This window comes from Mercenaria mercenaria, chromosome 7 (genome assembly GCF_021730395.1).
Source record: "Mercenaria mercenaria strain notata chromosome 7, MADL_Memer_1, whole genome shotgun sequence".
Classification (NCBI taxonomy): domain Eukaryota; kingdom Metazoa; phylum Mollusca; class Bivalvia; order Venerida; family Veneridae; genus Mercenaria; species Mercenaria mercenaria.
Window position 1 is genome coordinate 63,429,956 of NC_069367.1, and position 19,565 is coordinate 63,449,520.

A 19,565-nucleotide genomic window follows, 5' to 3' on the forward strand; every position below is an offset into this window, starting at 1 on the left:
CCTATGACAGAATGAGTGTATATCCACCTCATCCCCTACCACCACCCCTAATGGTTTGTGCCTATAGATAGGATTTGGAATGATAAATTTGCATAATTGTTATGCCCCTTTATGTATTTTCATTTTTTCCGTAATGATAGGGGACGATTACGGGATATTGCCAATCATAACTGACTAACTGATACCTAGTTAACATAAGTGAATATGTGGATGGCAGTAGTGGGCACTAACAAGCAGTTTTGTCCAGTTAAGATACTTAAGTGGATAACAAGCAGTTTTGTCACTTGCCAGATAATAACTGAATAAGTGACATTTTTACGAAAAAATTCGAGATAAATAAGTGGATATGTGATTGGCCACCATAGAAACAACCCTTTCTTTTTTTGAGTTGGTATTGTTTGAATTTTTTTCTCAAAATGTAAGGTTAAGCGTTAAATTAAGAAAACTGAACCTAAACGAAACACTTAACCAAGAAATGCCAATTTTCTAAATAAAAAAGGGACATAGTTCTTACAAAAAAAAGAGGAGAGAGAGAGAGAGAGAGAGAGAGAGAGAGAGAGAGAGAGAGAAGAGATGGTGTTTGACCTACTTACTGATCTAAAAAATATAAAGCGGAGTACAAAGTTTCAAAGCGAATGCTCCGATAATATTCAAGAAAATGGACCTAAACAAAAAAATTAACGACGAAATTCCAGTTTTCTATGACAAAAAGCAAAAAGAGAAATTTTTAGGGCAAAATGCAATTGAGAGTTTTCGATATTGGCCTACTAACCCTAAGGATGATATTAGTTTTAAACTAACTTTTTTAGTTTCAAGAAAATAGTGGACACAAACAAATTCTTCACCAAAACCGACGGTTAAGTTACATACGACAATACCTCTTGGATATTTTTAAAAAGCAAAAGATGGAAATGGGAAATTTAAGCGGCCACACGAGAGAATTTGTTAATTGCACGACCACACAAGAAACAAACAAACTGATTTGCTCGGTCGTGTCTCTTTTCAAGCAAACCGGTTTTTACGCTACGCTTCATTCTATTGTCACAGTGCGATGATTTTGTGTTCAGATCAGTTCACGTATAGCGGTACGGCAAACAAGTCAACACTGAGAAATGGCCACAGAAAGGAAGACGTCAACAATGATTTTGATCGTACTGACTCTCGCTGTTTTCCGTAAGTTTTTATGTACAATTTGGTTAAAATCTATATAGTGTAACAACAATATTCTATTCGATTGCAAACATTATATATTTAAAAAGGATCAGACTATTATATTGTTTTCTTTGATATGTTCTTTCTCTCGTTAGCTGCACTGGCACCAGTGCCACTGTACATGTTGTACTCTACCAGTGGGTATACATTAAGGACCATGGTCATGGAAGTATACCTAGTGGTAGGGTATAACATGTACAGTGGCATTTTCTTTCTGGCCTGGAGCCAGTGATAAGCTGATAACATGCTGACATTCAGGAAGAAACTGCAGATTTTGTGCTTTTTCTCTGCGTTTATTCTATTATCCCGATGCAGTTTAAGTGAACCATGTTGTTATTAAAAGTAGACTTGGCACATAACTAATTTCACTGTCAGTTTCCGATGCGATCAGACACTGTTAATTCGAGTCTTGTGTGGCGTATTTTTACACCATACACATTTAAGAACCATGGATAAATCACTGATTACTGAATTTTTCACTTGTGATAATCATCGTAGTATAAGACAAATTTATAAATGACTTATCGCAAAAATTCGCAACATGTATTGAAACTGAAACTGCATGAATATTGTCTTTTGTCTCATAAACCATTTAAATAGGATATTTTATAATATATAATTTATTATCTATTTTATATTTGATATTGACATACTTTGAACAGTTGTTATTGGTGTTATAGCTATTTCTAGCTATATATAGCTAGATTTAGCTATATAGTTAATTAGTGACTTTTCTGGGACCTGATAAACATACATACATACATGCAAGCCCTGTTCAATCGTGGCGTTAGGACATTTGCCGCTCCTTCCAGCGAACAGACGTTTGCAAATAATTTAGTTATTTACTGTTCACAAGTTTCTTGGCAGATTTGGCAGTTGGTGTTTTATAGTTTGCCTTTCATATTTTTGTCATTTTCAGAGAGTGTATCAGCTTCCAATCATAGCACGGTATGCGCGAGTACCGAGAACGTCACGGCGCTGAACACCATTATAGAAGCCATGAATGCAACTCTCCAGGTCATTCTACAAGATACTAGTACACAAATGGATATTAAATTTGCCAACATCTTCCATACGGTCTGTAATAATCAAATGTAAGTCTTTATATGATTGTTTTCGAAGTTTTGAAACTTCCTGTTGTAAAATCAATGTTACACAAATATATGTTGTAAAATCAATGTTACACAAATATATGTTGTAAAATCAATGTTACACAAATATATCGTGATGTGTGGTCCGTGTTTAAGTTTGTGTCCTCAAAATATCCCTCAATAAAGAAAAAGAGGAGTTTCCCATAGTTGTGTGCCATGTCCGTGCTTAACGGATACTGCAATTCCACGGTTTAGCATAATATAGTACTTTGCTAAGAACCAAGGCAGTTTCTGTGCCTGAGACAAACTAAATTACCAAATGTCAGATATTCCAAAAGCAGATTTGTTCTGTTTTATCAATCGAGTCTGCTATTATGTTGTTTGCTCGCGTTTTATGCTTCCAAAGGATCTTTCTAAGATTTTATTAACCATCACAATAGCGGTCTTTGGGTGTAGTGAGGCGGCTGTAAAAAGTGCTGCCATACTTTGTCTCTTCTTGTCTTTTGGATCCTCGAGGACATTCATCCTGTAATAAAATGCCGCCAAAGCCGGTGAGAGGGGGTGTTAGCGGAGTTGCACATTTTATTACCTCTCATAAACAGACTTTATCAGACAAAGTCTGATGTAAAGCTGCATGGCTATGCACTGTGCGTTCAAAAGATCTTTTCACAGATCACCTAACATTTATCGGAAACCAGAGAAAACAATATTGGAAGACACAGGACTAAGGGAGGGGTTGGAAGGGATAAATCTTGCAAAAGGGAACATGATTTAGAAATGGAACAAAACAATTCAGAATAACTTAACACATAAAAATCTCTTGAAAAATAATTGAAATATTATTTTGACGAAGCTTATATTCTTAAAAACGTCGTGGTCAACATGATTCTGGTAACGAGGCCATGGCCCAGTAACCCAACATTAATCGGACAGCGGAATCACTTGAAATCACGTGCATATTTTGTGCAATCCAAGACTTTGCGACGAAAACAATGTTCTGTTTCGGCTTAGTAAGATTTCATTGTGATGTTCTACACTTTTCTGAGCAGCCACAAAAGATTTTTAGCTCGACTATACGAAGTATAAGGAGAGCTATCCTACTCGCCCCGGCGTCGGCGTCGGCGTCGGCGTCTTTCCGCGTCCCCACCTTGGTTAAAGTTTTGGTGCACATTCTCTTTTTTCAACTTATCTCTGTACATTACCAACTTTTAGTAACATCGATCTATTGGAAAATCGATAAATTTTCCTATATAAACAAAGAAGGAAAAAAATACTTCAACTTAAATAGAAAAAGTTCTGTTTGGAAATCAAAAATTCGATACCCTACAAATTAAAGTTTAATTTATTCCGAATATTATGAACATTTTTTCAAAAAAATATTTTAATATTTGGTTGGTCCTTTTTGACTTTAAATAGACCCCCAAGTCATGACACTGTAGAAACGGGACAAAAAACTGACTTTTCAATATAACAGAGTAAAATGAATATTCCGCAAAAATATAAAAATTCGACCCAAAAATGTAGCAAAAGATTAATTATTTTGTTATTGTAATTGTTTTAAATTTTAAATGATTTTGGTCCTTTTGCATTTAGTGAGTCATGAACATTTCTTAAAAATCGGCATTTTTCGCCGTTATCGTAGTACTCGGAGCTGTTACGGAAAAATGTCGTTCTGCAGTAAAAATAGTTATAGCTCAACCTATAAATTGTAGGCAACTTCACATTTGACAAAAATATACTAAAATATTTGATAAAAAACTGTTCAACTCAAGATCGCTGTCGTTTAAATAACGCTATGGAATTAGTGTTCAATTGCATTAATTATACAAAGCTTTTAATTATCTTCGCAAAATCAATTTAAAGCAACGTAATTTTAAATATGTTTCGTAAAATCATGTCTGTCAGTAATTAGTTTCAAAGCATATTAAGAAAATAACGATATTAATTTATAATTTTCAGCCGGTCAGTCTCCGAGCAGTCATCGTTTATTTTCTACATTATGGATTTAATAATTTAAACAACAAAAACACAATCATTTTTATTTCATATATGACCAAATTATTGGAAACTATAAATTATTCGTATTTTTTAAATTATGCATTTTTTTGGTAATTCTTTCATCAAACGTTTAAAAAATGCGACATCTATTACTGATTTAATTGTAACAAAATATCTTGAAATTATCATTTGACTTTCATTGTGTATTACAATATTGCATGGGTAAACATTATCGGTCATAGTTTGTTGTCAAGGCGGGTCTAAAGATATGTTCCCACTAAACTATAAGTGATAGGTTATTTTAGGTTTTGCGTTAAATTATGTCTTCACTTCTTTGTCTTATAAGTCTTTTCCCTTCTTCAGGAAATTGTTTTACATTTTTTACCCTTATTTCCATGATCGTAGTCATAGAAGAATCAGTTACAAATTTAATTCTCGTTAACAGAGTTATCCGAATCATTACTGAGTGAAGATCCTGGCCCAATTTGCACGAATATCTATCTACGTTATTTAGTTAAGTCTACTTTCTAAAAATTGAGATTTGATAAGTATAATTGTTACATGTGTTTTCCCCTGTACAATATTTTAGTAAAGTATCTGTAGTATATTTGCAGTACTTTTCAAGTCACGTAAATTGATATTTCTATTAAGGCTAATCCTACATGCTGAAATTACATATGACTTGTCTTCTTTCATGACACTATATTATGAAAAGGTGCATACCAAAACGTTACTGCTGAAAGGAAGAAAGTGACGTTCATGAATCAGTCTGCAAGATGTGCAGGCTGTCATGATCACACTGATTGCAAAGAAACATCGTGTCAGATAAAGGGTTAAGTATTCCTTTAAAAGTTAAGTCTTATTTCTATACTTCTTTCTTAAAGCGACCGCCTCAATCGTTCGACAATAAAATAATATAATACTTGAAAAAAAGACTATATTTTTATGAGGCTTCAAACATCTCATTCTGACAAATTTATGTATGGAAATACATGAGAATGCGCTTTACACCTTTTACGTGACACATTCAAAACGTAGTGTTTAGATTTTGAATTTTTAATAAGCTCATATTCTAATGTTCATAATATGTGAAAAAAGGGTATAAGGATTATAAACGCTTTCTAAACAATTTAGATAACCATAATTCATATTCTGAATATTATTTATTACAGACAGTTTCTTGTGCGTAAATATTTGCTTTTCTTACTAGATTATACGTTTACATGATTTTTTCAAGTATAAAAAAAGCTAATCTATTTTCGATGTATAAAAGGTAACGATTTCAATATCTTAGAATAACATTTCATAATTTTTAATGTTACTTTATTTGACAATTAATAAAGTATTAATAAAATTCGACTTGTTCCGATTTTCACTAAATTATAAAACTTCATTCAATTTCAAATATATCGTTGCACACTCCCTGTAAAGCATCATGTTAATTATCGATGTTTCCCGTGTTACTACAACAACAACAATTCTACGGAAATCAACGAAATCCGTCCGGTACATGATATTGGATATGGTTTTATTGATTTTTATGATAGTAATCTGTACTCGCTTATCGGTTCGAATGTTACTATAGTTGTAATGAATTACTTGATGGATTGATTCAACTTGAAATTTATTCGCACATCATCCAATCATCTGACATAAGGCCATAACTCTGGCACCATATTCAGAATTTATCCCCTTTCACTTAGATTTAGTTAAGTTTTGATGCACTTTCACTCTATCTCTGTATTATAATAGATTTAGTATCAAACTTAAAAATTTCAACTCATCACCACTCATGACACAGGTGCATAACTCTGGCACCAATATTTCATGAATTATTCCCCCTTTTTACTTAGAATTTCAGGTTAAAGTTTTGGTGCACTTTCACTCTACCTTTGTTATTACTGAATGGATTTGATTCAAACTTAAATTAGTTGTTCAGCATCATCACCCACATCATATGACACAAGGTGCATAAATCTGGCACAATTTTTCATGAATTATTCCCCTTTTTACTTAGAATTTCAGGTTAAAGTTTTATGCACTTTCACTCTATCTCTGTTATTACTGAATGGATCTGATTCAAACTTAAACAATTGTTCAACATCATTACCCTTATCATATGACACAAGGTGCATTACTCTGGGACCAATTTTTCATGAATTATTTCCCCTTTTTACTTAGAATTTTAGGTTAAAGTTTTGATGCACTTTCACTCTGTCTCTGTTTTTACTGAATGGATTTGATTCAAACTTAAAATAGTTGTTCAACATCATCACCCACACCATATGACGCAAGGTGCATAAATCTGGCACCAATTATTCATTAATTATTCCCCCTTTTTACTTAGAATTTTAGGTTAAAGTTTTGATGCACTTTCACTCTGTCTCTGTTATTACTGAATGGATATGATTCAAACTTAAAATAGTTGTTCAACATCATCACCCACACTATATGACACAAGCTGCATAACTCTGGCACCAATATTTAATGAATTATGCCCCTTTTTGCTTAGGATATACTTATATAGTGTTTTGATTCATTTTATCTTTACCTCTCTTATTACTTTAAGTTGATATTTTTGACATAGACTCAGGCTATTGTGCAATATCTTCATCCACTATTGGAGTCATTAAACACTCCAGTGACAGATCTAGTTTCCTCAGATGTGCCCAGTTTCACTATCCAGCATCGAAATAGTCGAGCGCGCTGTCTCCTGTGACATAGAGATGGTACCTAAAAAAATCAAATTCATCTTTATAGGTTTTTTTCAGTGTGAAATGATAGCTAAAGGCACCAATTTCCTAAATATATTTATGGTTTTCCTCTTCTCTGTGTCAAAAATAGAAATATTTGATATCTAAAAAATGACTTTCTCAAAATATCTGAAGCAAAATGGACAACTCTTGTTTTGACCGTTTATCAAAGATTTTAGGACTTCCCCAATTATAGTCTATATCAAAAGCTCCCACAGCTAAATAAATTCAATAGAGTATAAGGTAAGTTTACTCTACTTTCAACATTTTGAAAGAGCCTATACTGAATTTCCTTTTGTCTTTTAATAAAGTCAAATTCCAAGACTAGCCAAGAGTCTAAAACGCTTGAAAAAATTCTGAGTGAAAGAGAATGGCATGCTCTTTATTATTAGCTTACCAAAACCATACCAAAAATGTACCTTAAAGAAATTATTAAAGCTTTTATATTGTAAACAAACCCCTACACCATTTTACCATCAATATTTTCCACTCATGAATGCACTCAATTCAGGTGATAATTGTTGATATATTTGTAAATTAGAGGCCCCAACAAAAACCTTTTTTCAAGTTGTGTAAACAGTATATGTTTTAATTTAATGTTGATATCTGAAATTATCCGATTTCTTTGTTTTCAACAATAATTAAAACACCTTTTAGTTTGTTTAACTACGACTTCTAACGAAAATCATCAAATAGAGTAATCTCCATATGCTTTTTCAGCATTTATTCATTTTTCAAGGAAAGCAAATGATCGTGCTAGTTCCCTCCAGAGAATGTTTAAATTGAGAATTGCTTAAAATACATTACATATAGTAATTACCTGTCAGCTACCTTAACATATAGTAATTACAACCACTATCTTAAAACATTGGAATTATTATATTTGACGACAATGAATTTTTGTGATACCAATTTAACTTTTTTTATTATTTCTCATTGTTAGATATATACATTTTACATTTTGATATATAAATGTTGTGTAAACCAATGTATCACCATTGAGAACAATAAATAAAGAACTTTGGCTAAAAGATCAAAACTTAAAAGATTAAAACTTAACAACGTTTCTTAATGTCGTTAATTTTCTTCAAAGGAATGTATGCATTATTCTATATAATCTTCATGCATTACTAAACTTTCTATCAGGGCCTCACTACAACTTACAAAATAACTGTCAATGTAAGTCATGAGAAAAGCGTGCATATTGTGTATGAATACAAACGGATTTAAACAAATGTAGGTCATATTTTGTCTACCTGATAAGTTGTTTGAAAAAGGACCTATCTGATTTTTCTTTCACTTTTGATCAATGTTTAATGTTGGCTTCAGTCTATTGATCAATTCAGAGTTGTCCCCCTTTGATTTATTTGGGTAGGTACCATCTCTATCTGACAGCTCTTGTTTATATTTCACTGAGGAATGAAAAACCCATTTTCGACCAAAATAGCATTTGGGCCCAAAATCTCATGTCCTGACACATATGTCTTCGCGGACATAGTCCTGTATGCAAAACCAAAAACGGACATAACGTATACATTATCTTATTATGTATGCGTGAATGTGTGCGTGCTTGCGTGTGTGAACTCAAATGATGTAACTAAAAGGTCCTCCAGGTAAAATGCATGGCATTACATTGTAAAATGTCAGTCTAAACACTTTTTATTTCATATTATAGTTTGTACTTTTTAGATTTAAAGATCATATAGGCATATGTTTTCTACGAGTTTGACACGCAGGAATAATTTTTAAATACTTCAAATAAATGAATGAAAATGTTTTCCAACAGGGTTCTACATCTAGTGTATGGTATTGAAAACTATGTAGCTTCCTGTCCGGAGCTGGTTCTGCAGTCAAATGTCAGGTCACTGGAACTAGGACCTTTAACGTTCCTTGCCCTTCTAGAGGACTTTCAGAGTGTAGACCATTTTTGTGGTAAGTAAATACAGCTTACTTTCAATTAGATAGGGAATTGCATAGTTTTAGCTTAGCTCGACTATTTGAAGAATATGTAGAGCTATTGATCTCATACCTTCGTCGGCATCGGCGTTTCGATTTGGATAAGCTTATATGTAAGCCGGTAACCAAAGTTTTACTGCCAGTTTTGTTGAGTGAGGTAGATATTGCAAAATATAGAACTATTTATTCCAAACAGTGTAAGTGTAGTCTGTAATATGTGCAGTAAGATTTCATCCTTATAAAGAAAGATCTAAAAAAGTTCTTACAAATAAAATTTCATTATTAAAACAGTTAGTAAAATATTTTCTTTCTGAATATTTCTTATTTCAGAATGTAAAGAACTTTTGACGCAAGTCCTTGCTATTGAAATCACTAAGTCAGATATACTATACAGTGACCCTGGGGCATACTACCCGGAAGTAGTCAACCTCACCTGGATTTGTATGATGACGTCACCGCCTCCCTCCATTAACTTGTAAGTTCTATGATTTCATCATTAAGTTTTAAGTTTCAGCATTTTACTGTTCAGATTGTAAGTTCTTTCACTTTAAATAACGTTAAGCTGTATATTCTACAATTTTACCGTTAAGTTGTAAATTCCAATTTGTAAATTCCATGACATTACTGTTTACTATCGAGTTAATTGATTCTACCACTAGCTTGTATGTTCCATGAATTAACCACTAGCCAGTGCGTTCTATGACTGAGTTCAATGGTTTTAACCTTTTACTACAGAGTTTCACGATTTTACCTGTCACTAAATCAGTTTCCCAAACGTAAAGTGCAAGCTCCTTGATATTGATTGAAAATTTTCATAGCATTACTAAGTATGTGTTGGGCATGAATAAATGCCCTTTCAGCCTCGAAGATCCTGATTTGAGTGAAACTGTTTAAAGCATATGCTTATAAAATACCATTTCTTCCTAGTTTGATACATTTGATAAGTCCGGTAACTGTAGGTTCGAAACCAACTTTGGTATTCTGTCAGTATGCATTTAATCATAAGACATATGAGTTGTCTCCCTTACTCATTCATTTCTTGCAGTACCAATGTAGCGTTACTGACACGGGACAAGAAAGGACAGTGCCCGGCTGTCTTCAAGTACAGCACAATCAACATTGCCAGAATGGAAGGCTTCATACTCAACTACTGTGAAGATTTCAGCCCAGGTATGTCTATACTATTTTATCATTAAATTGTAAAAACTTTTTTTAAAAGAAAATGTATACAACCTCAAAATAATATTATGATGATCTTTCACTTTTAATAATATGAAATTAGGTGCTACCTAAAGGCAGAGCTCCCTTGAAAAATCACAAGTGCCCCTTAAAAATTAAAGGAGTGGAATTGTCTGGAATTATGGATTCGTTTAGGAAGTTTATGTTCTATTTAAATTAGATCTATTAAAATTATAAGTATTGATTAATGATAATTCATGATTTCTGAATGTATGTTTAAGGCTGCATCAAATTTAATTCTTGACATGTGAAATACTCGAAAGATATTCTGTATATGATTAAAAGAAAGCTGATATAGATTAACATCTGCACCAAAAGAAAAAAACGTATTTGAATAATTTCTGTTTTAAAACGTACTGCATCAACAATTTTACATAAATTATTATCATACTGGAAACCAGTCACCAATAATAACTCCTTCAAATTGAAAAGTTTCAAACCTAACAGAGTCTCATTAGGACAATAGCCTAAAGTTAATAGAAATTAGAATTTACGTAATCCTGGAAATGACTATTGTAATTCTTTTAAATGTCATTATTGTCAAATTTTGGTTCTTTCTGAAAGGAAGTATGATTGTGTCCAGCTTTCAGTCAAAAACACTGCTATAATAGACGCCTGGTATGGGAAATTTACAATCATTTACATGACTATACAAAGCTTGTTTTAAACCCAAAAGACTAGCATTTTTTAAAAATTAATGATCAGAATTTTACCTAGAGAAAAACAGTGTTTGCCGAAATTCAATGCCTGTATATTTTGATCCTAAAGCTTTTTTTTTTTAAAGTTATGTCTACTGACTACTGCACAGGCACTACATTGGAACCTGACATCAAAAGTAAACACTTGCTGAATTTCACAATGACGTAATAATACATAAAAAAAAATTGAAATAAAAAAGGAATAAAAAAAAATCTGGTACAGGTGAGGTTCGAACTCACAACCTTTGGTTTACAACGCGAATTCGCTAACCACTACACCACTGTGGAGATATGACGTCATTATGACAAACATAAGTGTATATAATAAAGTCCGGTAATGGCAGTGTGACAAAAATCGTTTCAACATGAAAATATTGTATTTTATTTCTTTTTTCTTCGTAGAAAATGTATTTAGCACTAATTTTTTATTATCAAATGCGCATTTACATTTTTATTCAATATTCAAAGCAGTAAGCGAGACGCTTTTGTCAACCGTAAACAGTAAGCGTCTACTGACGTCTTTACCGATTAATTACTATGTGCATAGTGCACATGAAAAAATCCGGACAACACCGATTCCAAAAAGTACCACGAATTTTCAACTCGATAGTATACACAGTTAGATCTCTCTATTCGTTTTCTTGTTTATACGTCTAACCGTAATGCGACGCTGTCGGCGCCGCTTCGCGGCGCCGGTAGCTCTGCTACTATTTCTCCTCCATTATTTTTAGAATCTGATTATACGAAAGCATAAGGATTAAACGCGTGCTCTACGAAACGCCTTCGTATAAATACGAATTACTAATACTTTTATTAGGAATGAAAATACTTATCAAGATAAATGCAGGACATAGATGTATCATATTCTGTTGGCACTTTAGTCCTTGGTATTGACAAATACTTTTGTGTTTTTAGAAAATTTTACTTGTGCCATGAACTACACCAGTGACCAAGATTTCAATAATTGCTTAGAACTTGTTGACCAAAGTGTGACCACGCCAGCGGACGACAGAACGTTAAAGGTCTATAAATGCAAGTGAGTTTCTAATTAGTGCACATAACGACATAAAACTTAACTTTGGAGATCAGTATTAAAGCTTTTGTGTCCTATGGGTTCAGTCTGAGCTCAAAAATGGCAACATCTCCGTTATGTTTGACATTTGTCTCAAAATAGGTTTCCGACGGTACAAATTCAGCCTTTACTCAGTAATAATCAGTCAAAATAAAGTTGAGTCTCCGATATTCTGGGTCATGTTGACGTGTGGGTCCGGTGTCGGAATCTTAAAACCACGTGCTGAAGCGTCAGATTTGCCTGTATCATTACATTTTAACCTGATGTTTGCAGCAGTACTATGTTCCAACAAAAGTTGCTAGTGTACCATTAAACGCTACAAAAAAAAAACGTTTTTCCATACGGATGTACTGCAAATTCTCATAGCTTTTAATTGCTACAAAAACAACAACAACATTACTTTTATTCACCCAAGTATTCAAAGTACAATATGGGGATAAAGAAACAATGTGAACAGATAATACAGTCATTCCGGTACAAGGTATTTTTTTACTAGAGTAATGATTATATTCTTTTGTCGACATTGCTACTGTAATGATGTACTTTGTGTGTTACAAAGACTAATAATTCTCAAGGTGACAACTTAATACTAGCTTGAAATTCATGTACTGTAAGTCAGTGGAACTTTTGTGTGTATGTGTGTGTGCGTGCGTGTGTGTGACCTTGACAACTAAATGTATTTCTACGATTTTTCCACGTTTGGAAAGCAGCTGTTTTCTGACATCTCATAAGAAAATCTTGACGCTTATTGACAGTAATTGATAATAGAATAAAATGTAGAAAGTTTAACTATGTCCACTATCATATGTTTATATTATGCATAAAAACCTATTAAGAGCTGGAAATAAAGAAAACTGTGTAAAAAAGCACCATCATGTTACGATGTCAAATATAGTCTAGCCCGAGATGGCAAGAGGTCACGTGATATACATGTATAGACCGAGGTTAAAATCAGAGTGCTGTCCGAGCTTTTTACTGGTCTCTCTGTGGAAAAAAAAACTGCATAAATTCTGTAACATAGACTTATTAACATGAAATAAATTAATTTCTTTTGACATTTTCAGACGTGCAGAATGCGTCAATGAACGTATGGCGGGATGTACAGGCAAAGGAATGGATGCTTACATGTGGTCGGTCAATTTCAGAGAACTGGAGCCGCAATTTCAGCTGATTGCTTGTAGGGATATTAGTAGCGCACCCTTAGGTCCGTATCTAAACTGGTTCCTTCTGGCTGCAATAACATCTGTGTTTCATCTCTCGGCTTTAGTTTGATAGCTTCAATAGACTCCGTACGGTGTTCTCAAAGTGCTTTCACCTTTATCTGAAATAAATTATGTGCAGTCTGTCCTTGAACTGCATTATCACCGAGTGAATACTGTCCTCGACTCTTCTTTAAGAACTTAAATAGATTAGACGTTTAGATCTTCTCTTCCTAGAAATAGGTCTTATCCCTATACTTGTAATAACTATTGTCTGGAGTTAAAGTAGACCAGGTTTTGTCTTCAGTTATCGAGGCTGCAATATTTCATTTGTGCTATGTAATGTGCTGCTTAAATGTTAAATTATGTCAGATATGTGTCATGGGTTTATATGATATATTGCTCTAAGTATTTACTGTGATGTGTCTTGTATTGTGGTGTTTATATGTTTTGTTGTTTCAGTAATGTTTTGATTTGATTGTCTTGTATCATTTCAGTGTATGTGTCCAGTCTTATGCTATATTGTTTTGTCAGCGCTGTTTCATGTTTATACAAAATTTATGTTAATTTATTTCGGTGTTAGTTAATGTAATTTCGTGCGTGATATTTCATATGTTTGTGCTTGCGTGCGCACGTGTATAAATATTTCTCATTGTAAATAGATTACAATTTGCATTACAAATTCAGAATTAAACAAAAACACATACAATGTCAGACTGTTGTGATTACTCCCAAAACATTGTAATACATTAAAACAATGGTTGAACTAAATTTACAATACATGGAATAGTCCATTCCTTAAGGCGGGCCCATAGAAATTTGATAACCTTCTTCAATTTACTGTTTTGTCATATGTACAGTGAGTTTTACTTTTTTTCAAAAATTTGTGACACGGTTCCTGAACATAGGCAAACATTTGGCGCATAAATGACATTAAAACAAAAATACACGCCCATCAGGACGGCGTCTTACTACTTTCATGACGTTCTTAAAATGCATTCGATGACTTACTAAAGGTATTGTAAGTCTTGAAATAGTGATGATAATTTCTTTAAATTGTCAGATTTGAATACTTTATGATTTTTTGTAACTGTTGGGATTAATGTCACACCGACTCAATTATAGGACATATGGCGACTTTGCCCATCTTTTCGTGACGGAGGAGGACCCCAGGCGCCCCTCCGGGCATTATTTCACCACGGATAGAACCACCGACCTTCCGAAAGCCAGCTGGACGTCTTCCTCACTTGAAGAATTCTACACCTGAAGCAAGGTTCGAGCCCACACAGATGAGGGGCAAGTGAGTCAGCTACCTTAACCACTCGGCCACGGAGGTCCTGGCTGTCACTAATGCATGTCTGTCGTGGAACGGCCCATATAATTATAACTATTAATTGTACAATTATAAATGTAAGAAGTCCATTGCATTATAAATTATATAATTTATAGATAAAATATGTATAGCCAGCTACACAATAAATAGATTAATTCATAATATGTGTTTTTGTAAAAATAGCTTGGTAGGTTAAGCACGAAACTACAAATCGAGGGGTCGTGAGTTCAGCAGGTCGGTGGTTCTTCCCGGTGTCCCTCCATATGATTTTTTTTGGGGGGGGGGGTGTGGGGGGGGGGGGGGGGGGCGGTATTTTGGTCTTCCTCCACCATCAGAAGCTGGAAAAGTCGCAGTATGACCTAAATTATGTCAGCGGAACTTTAAACCTAACTGGTTTGTATTTAAGTGAAAACAATTTAAAATGACCATGGTAATAAAGTCTATTGTAGAGTCTGCGGCTTCTTGCTTATTTGACCGACCTTAAATATATTACAGTGCTATTATTAAAAAAGCAAATGTATAAACCATATAAGTATGATCAATTCCAGTCAGTAAAACGACACAATATCACGAATAGAAAACATGTTAATCACGGTTACTCATTCGAACAACAGACCAAGGCACCAACAGCTAATTTGACTTGCCTAAATATGTTGACAACCCAGGACACGAATTCATCGATGTTTTGCATAATATATCTATGTACATTTTGTATATAAATATATCTATTTAAGTATTTGTTTACTCAGAACTAAGAGCTACTTCTATAAGATACATTATCAGTGTTGGTCAGTGAGTAAGAGATTAAGGTCGTTTCAAGTATCTTTTAAGACTTGTATGTGACCAATTTATAACCTGGTTTTGATCACTTATTCAAAAATTGACAGATTACAAGTTACTCGTAAAAACGTGCTTTATCGAGTGAACGTACATAAAATTAATGTAATTACAATCTTTCAAACACAGCTGGCTTCCAGAGGGTCGGTGGTTCTTCCATTAATAAATATGTATTTATTATTTCTTGGGTTTTACCCAGGTGCAAGTCGTTTCCGATTTATTGCAAGGAATGTCACCGGTTAGCCCTCCTCTGTCATTCATTCTGGCAAGTCGCCATAAAATGTCCCTTGAACCCAAACAAAAACTGATAAGTTATGTATGATTTTATGTGAGTGACCGAGAAGTTAAAAAAGACCTATAAACAGAGTTATATAAAACAAGAATTAAAATATTACTTCAGTGCCCACTGGATTAGCTGTAAACTGCATTTAGGTTCATGTAAAGGATATATATTACTATTGCGTCTTGCTGTTTGCATACGTCTCAAAATTGTAGCGCCTGACTGGACGATTCTTAGCTATATTTTGAAACTGACCAATGAAAGGGTTGTATTCTATAAGTCGCAATGTTAGTATTACTGTTGCTCACTCTCTCGTCGGCATCTGTATCCAGACTCGTTAACTTTTTGTAAGTTGGTATGCCAGTAAACACCAACGGGATGGAATGAAACTATACACTGTTTTTTCCTTGTGATGATCTTACATGCAAAAACATAGGTTCCATAACTTTATTTTGCCTTTTTCAAGGGTTTGCCATCTTTGCGACTTAGCTGTTGTTTTTTTGTTTTGTTTTTGGTTTTGATTTTTGGTTAAGTTATTGCCTGTGGGCTGATAAGGCATGAATTATTAGCAGGAATGGATTGGATCTCCACGCACTTTTTACCAGTGATGATCCGATTTGCAATGCACAGGTTCTTAAACCATGTTTTGTTTTTTACCAAAGTAGCGCCCCCTCATAACAACTTCTGTATATCGTCCTTTATTGGGATGGCCGCTTTACTTGTACTGTCGTACATCCCAAATAAAATGTGATTATGTGCTATGTACATTTATACATTTCTTTTGTTTGCTTCAAATTTGCTCTTTCGCCTATACTTGTCAACATGATTTCGATAGAAGCATTATTTCTAATTTATACCATCCAAATGTACATGTATGTTGGATAGTGTAGTTGTGAAATAAAACTTTTAAAACTATGTGAAACAAGGAAGCAAATAAATCATTTTGAAAGTTTGAGATTGATAACACTAGCAGGATGGGTATATAGATCTATATGTATATTCAATATTAAGACACTTAAGTCCTCTATATTGATTTATTTAGATCTTGCTGATAAGGGTAATAAAATATGTATTAACCGTAACGCCATGTACATACAAATTTTATAGATGAGCGCATTATATACATACAAATTTCTCACTAGAATTTATATTCCATAAGAGCAATCGATCTCATTATCCCTAAAGTGCCTGAACTGTAAAACATGAAACTGGGTATTAAAAAAAAGGTATAATCGCTGAACCCATGCATAATTTTTGATGTCTCTGTGTCTGTTGCCATGGGATATTCTGTATTATCACACGTTTCCTTATATAAATGGTCAGTCCATAATTTGTACAATATGACCAGCTTATAAACACAATAAATCAAACATTTAAAAACAAAATTGTAAAAGTTCAATTTTGATGTCATGTAATAAAACACTTAAATTAAATGACTTGCCAGTCAATAATTGACCACCAATCCTTTAGATTTCGGACAATAGTTTTAACCACAGATGGACAAGACACTCGGTAGGCCTACGTGTATATCAAGAAACGTGTATTTTAATACGATAATTATAGATCCGATAAGAATAACATTAGTTCTACTGGACGGCATCACACGTGTTTACGTGTGAACTATAAATCCTCAACCAATGTCATGAAGAATTTGTAACTTAACACACATTATAGCCTGTATTCCAGTTTCATCAGAATTTTGTTACCGGTTCCGTTGATAATGGCGTCTCTGATGACGTCACTATGTCAGTGTCCGTACTAACGCTGCTTATTCCATTGCTCATAGAAGGTCCAGTACTCTGCTGCTTGGTTAAAACACGATGCTCGCCCGCCTTTTTATTAAGACTTAAAGCTGGCAGCGACTGCGACCTGTGATATTTCTCACTTTGACGCCTCACTTTGATCTGAGAAGATTTCCATTCCTTGTATGCAATTTGAAATGCACGTGACAGCACGATTGACATGGCTTTAGCTTTTTCTCCACTGCTACAAATGACTGCGTGACACTGAAGCATCTTGGTATCGTTGTCACTACAAATCCAAGAAAACAATTTCTCGTTCACCAAAGTGTCAACATTGCAGAACGAAATATTTTCAATAGGAAACAATTTTTCAGGTTCTTTCTTTTTATCTAAATTTTTCAGATGAATTCCGGAAACAGTTATTTTTATTTGCACGCGCTTGAGGTAACGTTCTTCTTCCGAATTATCCCAGAGTTTTTGCACGAGGGGCGTCGTGCAGCCTCGACCAGAAGCAGTGAAAGTTTCTGTACTCCCAACATATCTCGCTTTAAATGTAGGATCTTGATCTGTTATTTTAGCGCGGTCTTTAAGCCTGTTAAACATTCTGTTTGATTTTTTTAATTGTTTTATTATTAAACTTTTAAATTTCACCACAGAAATTTAAGCAAACATCATTTTTCCAAACATTTTCATCTGCAGATCACAAATTTTGGCTGTTTAATGTATCCAAATATTTGTAAAATGTCCGTACTGATTCTATGTTCCCCGTAACAAGTTTTCTGAATACGTTCACTTTTCTTCATAAATCCGCGTCAGTTTCCGATATAAACCGTTTTTTATCTTTCTCCAAATGGCTCGTGAAATCCTGAGCTAACATTTCAGAAGAGATAAAAGGTTCAATGAAATCTGTTCAATTCAAAGGGATTTCCGATATATTGCAAAATAACTACAGGTAGGTGTCACTCCACCAATATCCACAGGTAGGCCACTAGACCACAACATACAATAAATTAACGTCCTCAAGGGATTTTTTTTCGCGTCGGAAAACCAAACGATAATTTATTATTTATTAACTTATATATTTATCGGATGAATTATCGTACCAGCAATAAAATACTTACAGAAATAGACAGTTGCAGTTGTAGACAATAAAAACCATTTTATTATGTCCTAGAGTACATGTACTTTATTTCTCGCAATCCATAATGTGCAAAGCACTAATAAGAATTGCTAAAACCTAAAACATTCGAAAAATGAAACTGCCGGTATTGAAATACATAATTTAATCTGTTAAATTCCGCAGTGCCATCAATCTTATGTTAAAACAGATATAACAGCTGTCCAACAAGAGAATAAACAGAATTGTATGATTGAAATTCAATGTTGCTAAAGAACTTATTTCGGTTATGGCAATAAAGGGAGGTTATCAAAAACTGCAGTTTAAACACTGCATTCTATTGTCATTCAAGTATGGAAAATATCGGAGATAACAAATTATTACCAAAAATAAGGAACGGCAAGAAATTACAGAAATGCGGCAGCTACATTATAAACAAAGCAGTTATGACTTAGACATGTCATGTGTTTTAAATCATATTGTTTTATTATTCTTACAGTAAAATCATTATTGCTTTTCGACAGTTCGTTTTTGTTATTTAAAGACCCACCACAACCTAGTAGCCTACATTTTCCTCAAACATGAACTTCATGCAAATCATTCTGATATTATACTGGTATAATACAGCTATTCTACAAGATGACAGGTGGGCGATTTAGGCCCTCCCTGAATGAATGTTTTCACAGCTTCATCTGCAAACTTATTCAGTCATTTACTTTTAGGCATAGTAAAATCATAGAATAATAGTTATCTTACAATGTAGAAACAAAGTGTGGTCTATACCCACCTGAATACATCAATTACATTGCATACTATTATATTGATTAATACAATGTACCATATTTAGACATTAAACACGTTTTTTTGGCCTTATATATACTAGATATTTGTTATTCCTCTATTTTTTCATGCAAACCGTGATCATCACGGAAGTACAAAAGAATACAGTTATTTTGTTGCGCTTCTTTAAGAAATAGTATATCTCAAGCTGAATAAAAAAAAATCATTGTTTAGATTTTAATCGCGTTTTAGGTATTG

At 33.7% G+C, this 19,565-nt stretch overlaps 2 protein-coding genes across 3 annotated transcripts; one reads left to right on the forward strand and one right to left on the reverse strand.

Moving 5' to 3' along the window:
• The first annotated feature begins 1,029 nt into the window (after positions 1-1,029).
• On the forward strand, positions 1,030-13,927 carry LOC123554053 (uncharacterized). Of its 2 annotated transcripts, none has more exons than XM_045343920.2 (7): positions 1,030-1,173; positions 2,132-2,306; positions 8,841-8,986; positions 9,341-9,485; positions 10,056-10,180; positions 11,863-11,983; positions 13,084-13,927. In XM_045343920.2, exons 1-7 carry the CDS (start codon positions 1,113-1,115, stop codon positions 13,289-13,291), a joined length of 981 nt encoding a protein of 326 aa, XP_045199855.1. In that variant the 5' UTR covers positions 1,030-1,112; the 3' UTR covers positions 13,292-13,927. The 2 variants fall into 2 exon arrangements, with proteins under 2 accessions (XP_045199855.1, XP_045199856.1); XM_045343921.2 differs by having other exon boundaries at positions 11,863-11,979.
• Positions 13,928-16,690: 2,763 nt separating this feature from the next.
• LOC123555355 (protein FAM43A-like) lies at positions 16,691-18,813 on the reverse strand. Its single transcript, XM_045346002.2, has one exon. The coding sequence runs from the start codon at positions 18,011-18,013 to the stop codon at positions 17,360-17,362; it is 654 nt and encodes a 217-aa protein (XP_045201937.2). The 5' UTR covers positions 18,014-18,813; the 3' UTR covers positions 16,691-17,359.
• Positions 18,814-19,565: the final 752 nt, after the last annotated feature.

Coding starts and splice junctions, on each gene's coding strand:
- LOC123554053 (XM_045343920.2), top strand. CDS start 1,113: ATGGCCACAGAAAGGAAGACGTCAACAATGATTTTGATCGTACTGACT. Junction 9,486..10,055: donor CCGCCTCCCTCCATTAACTT/GTAAGTTCTATG, acceptor CATTTCTTGCAG/TACCAATGTAGCGTTACTGA. Junction 10,181..11,862: donor CTGTGAAGATTTCAGCCCAG/GTATGTCTATAC, acceptor TTGTGTTTTTAG/AAAATTTTACTTGTGCCATG.
- LOC123555355 (XM_045346002.2), bottom strand. CDS start 18,013: ATGTTTAACAGGCTTAAAGACCGCGCTAAAATAACAGATCAAGATCCT.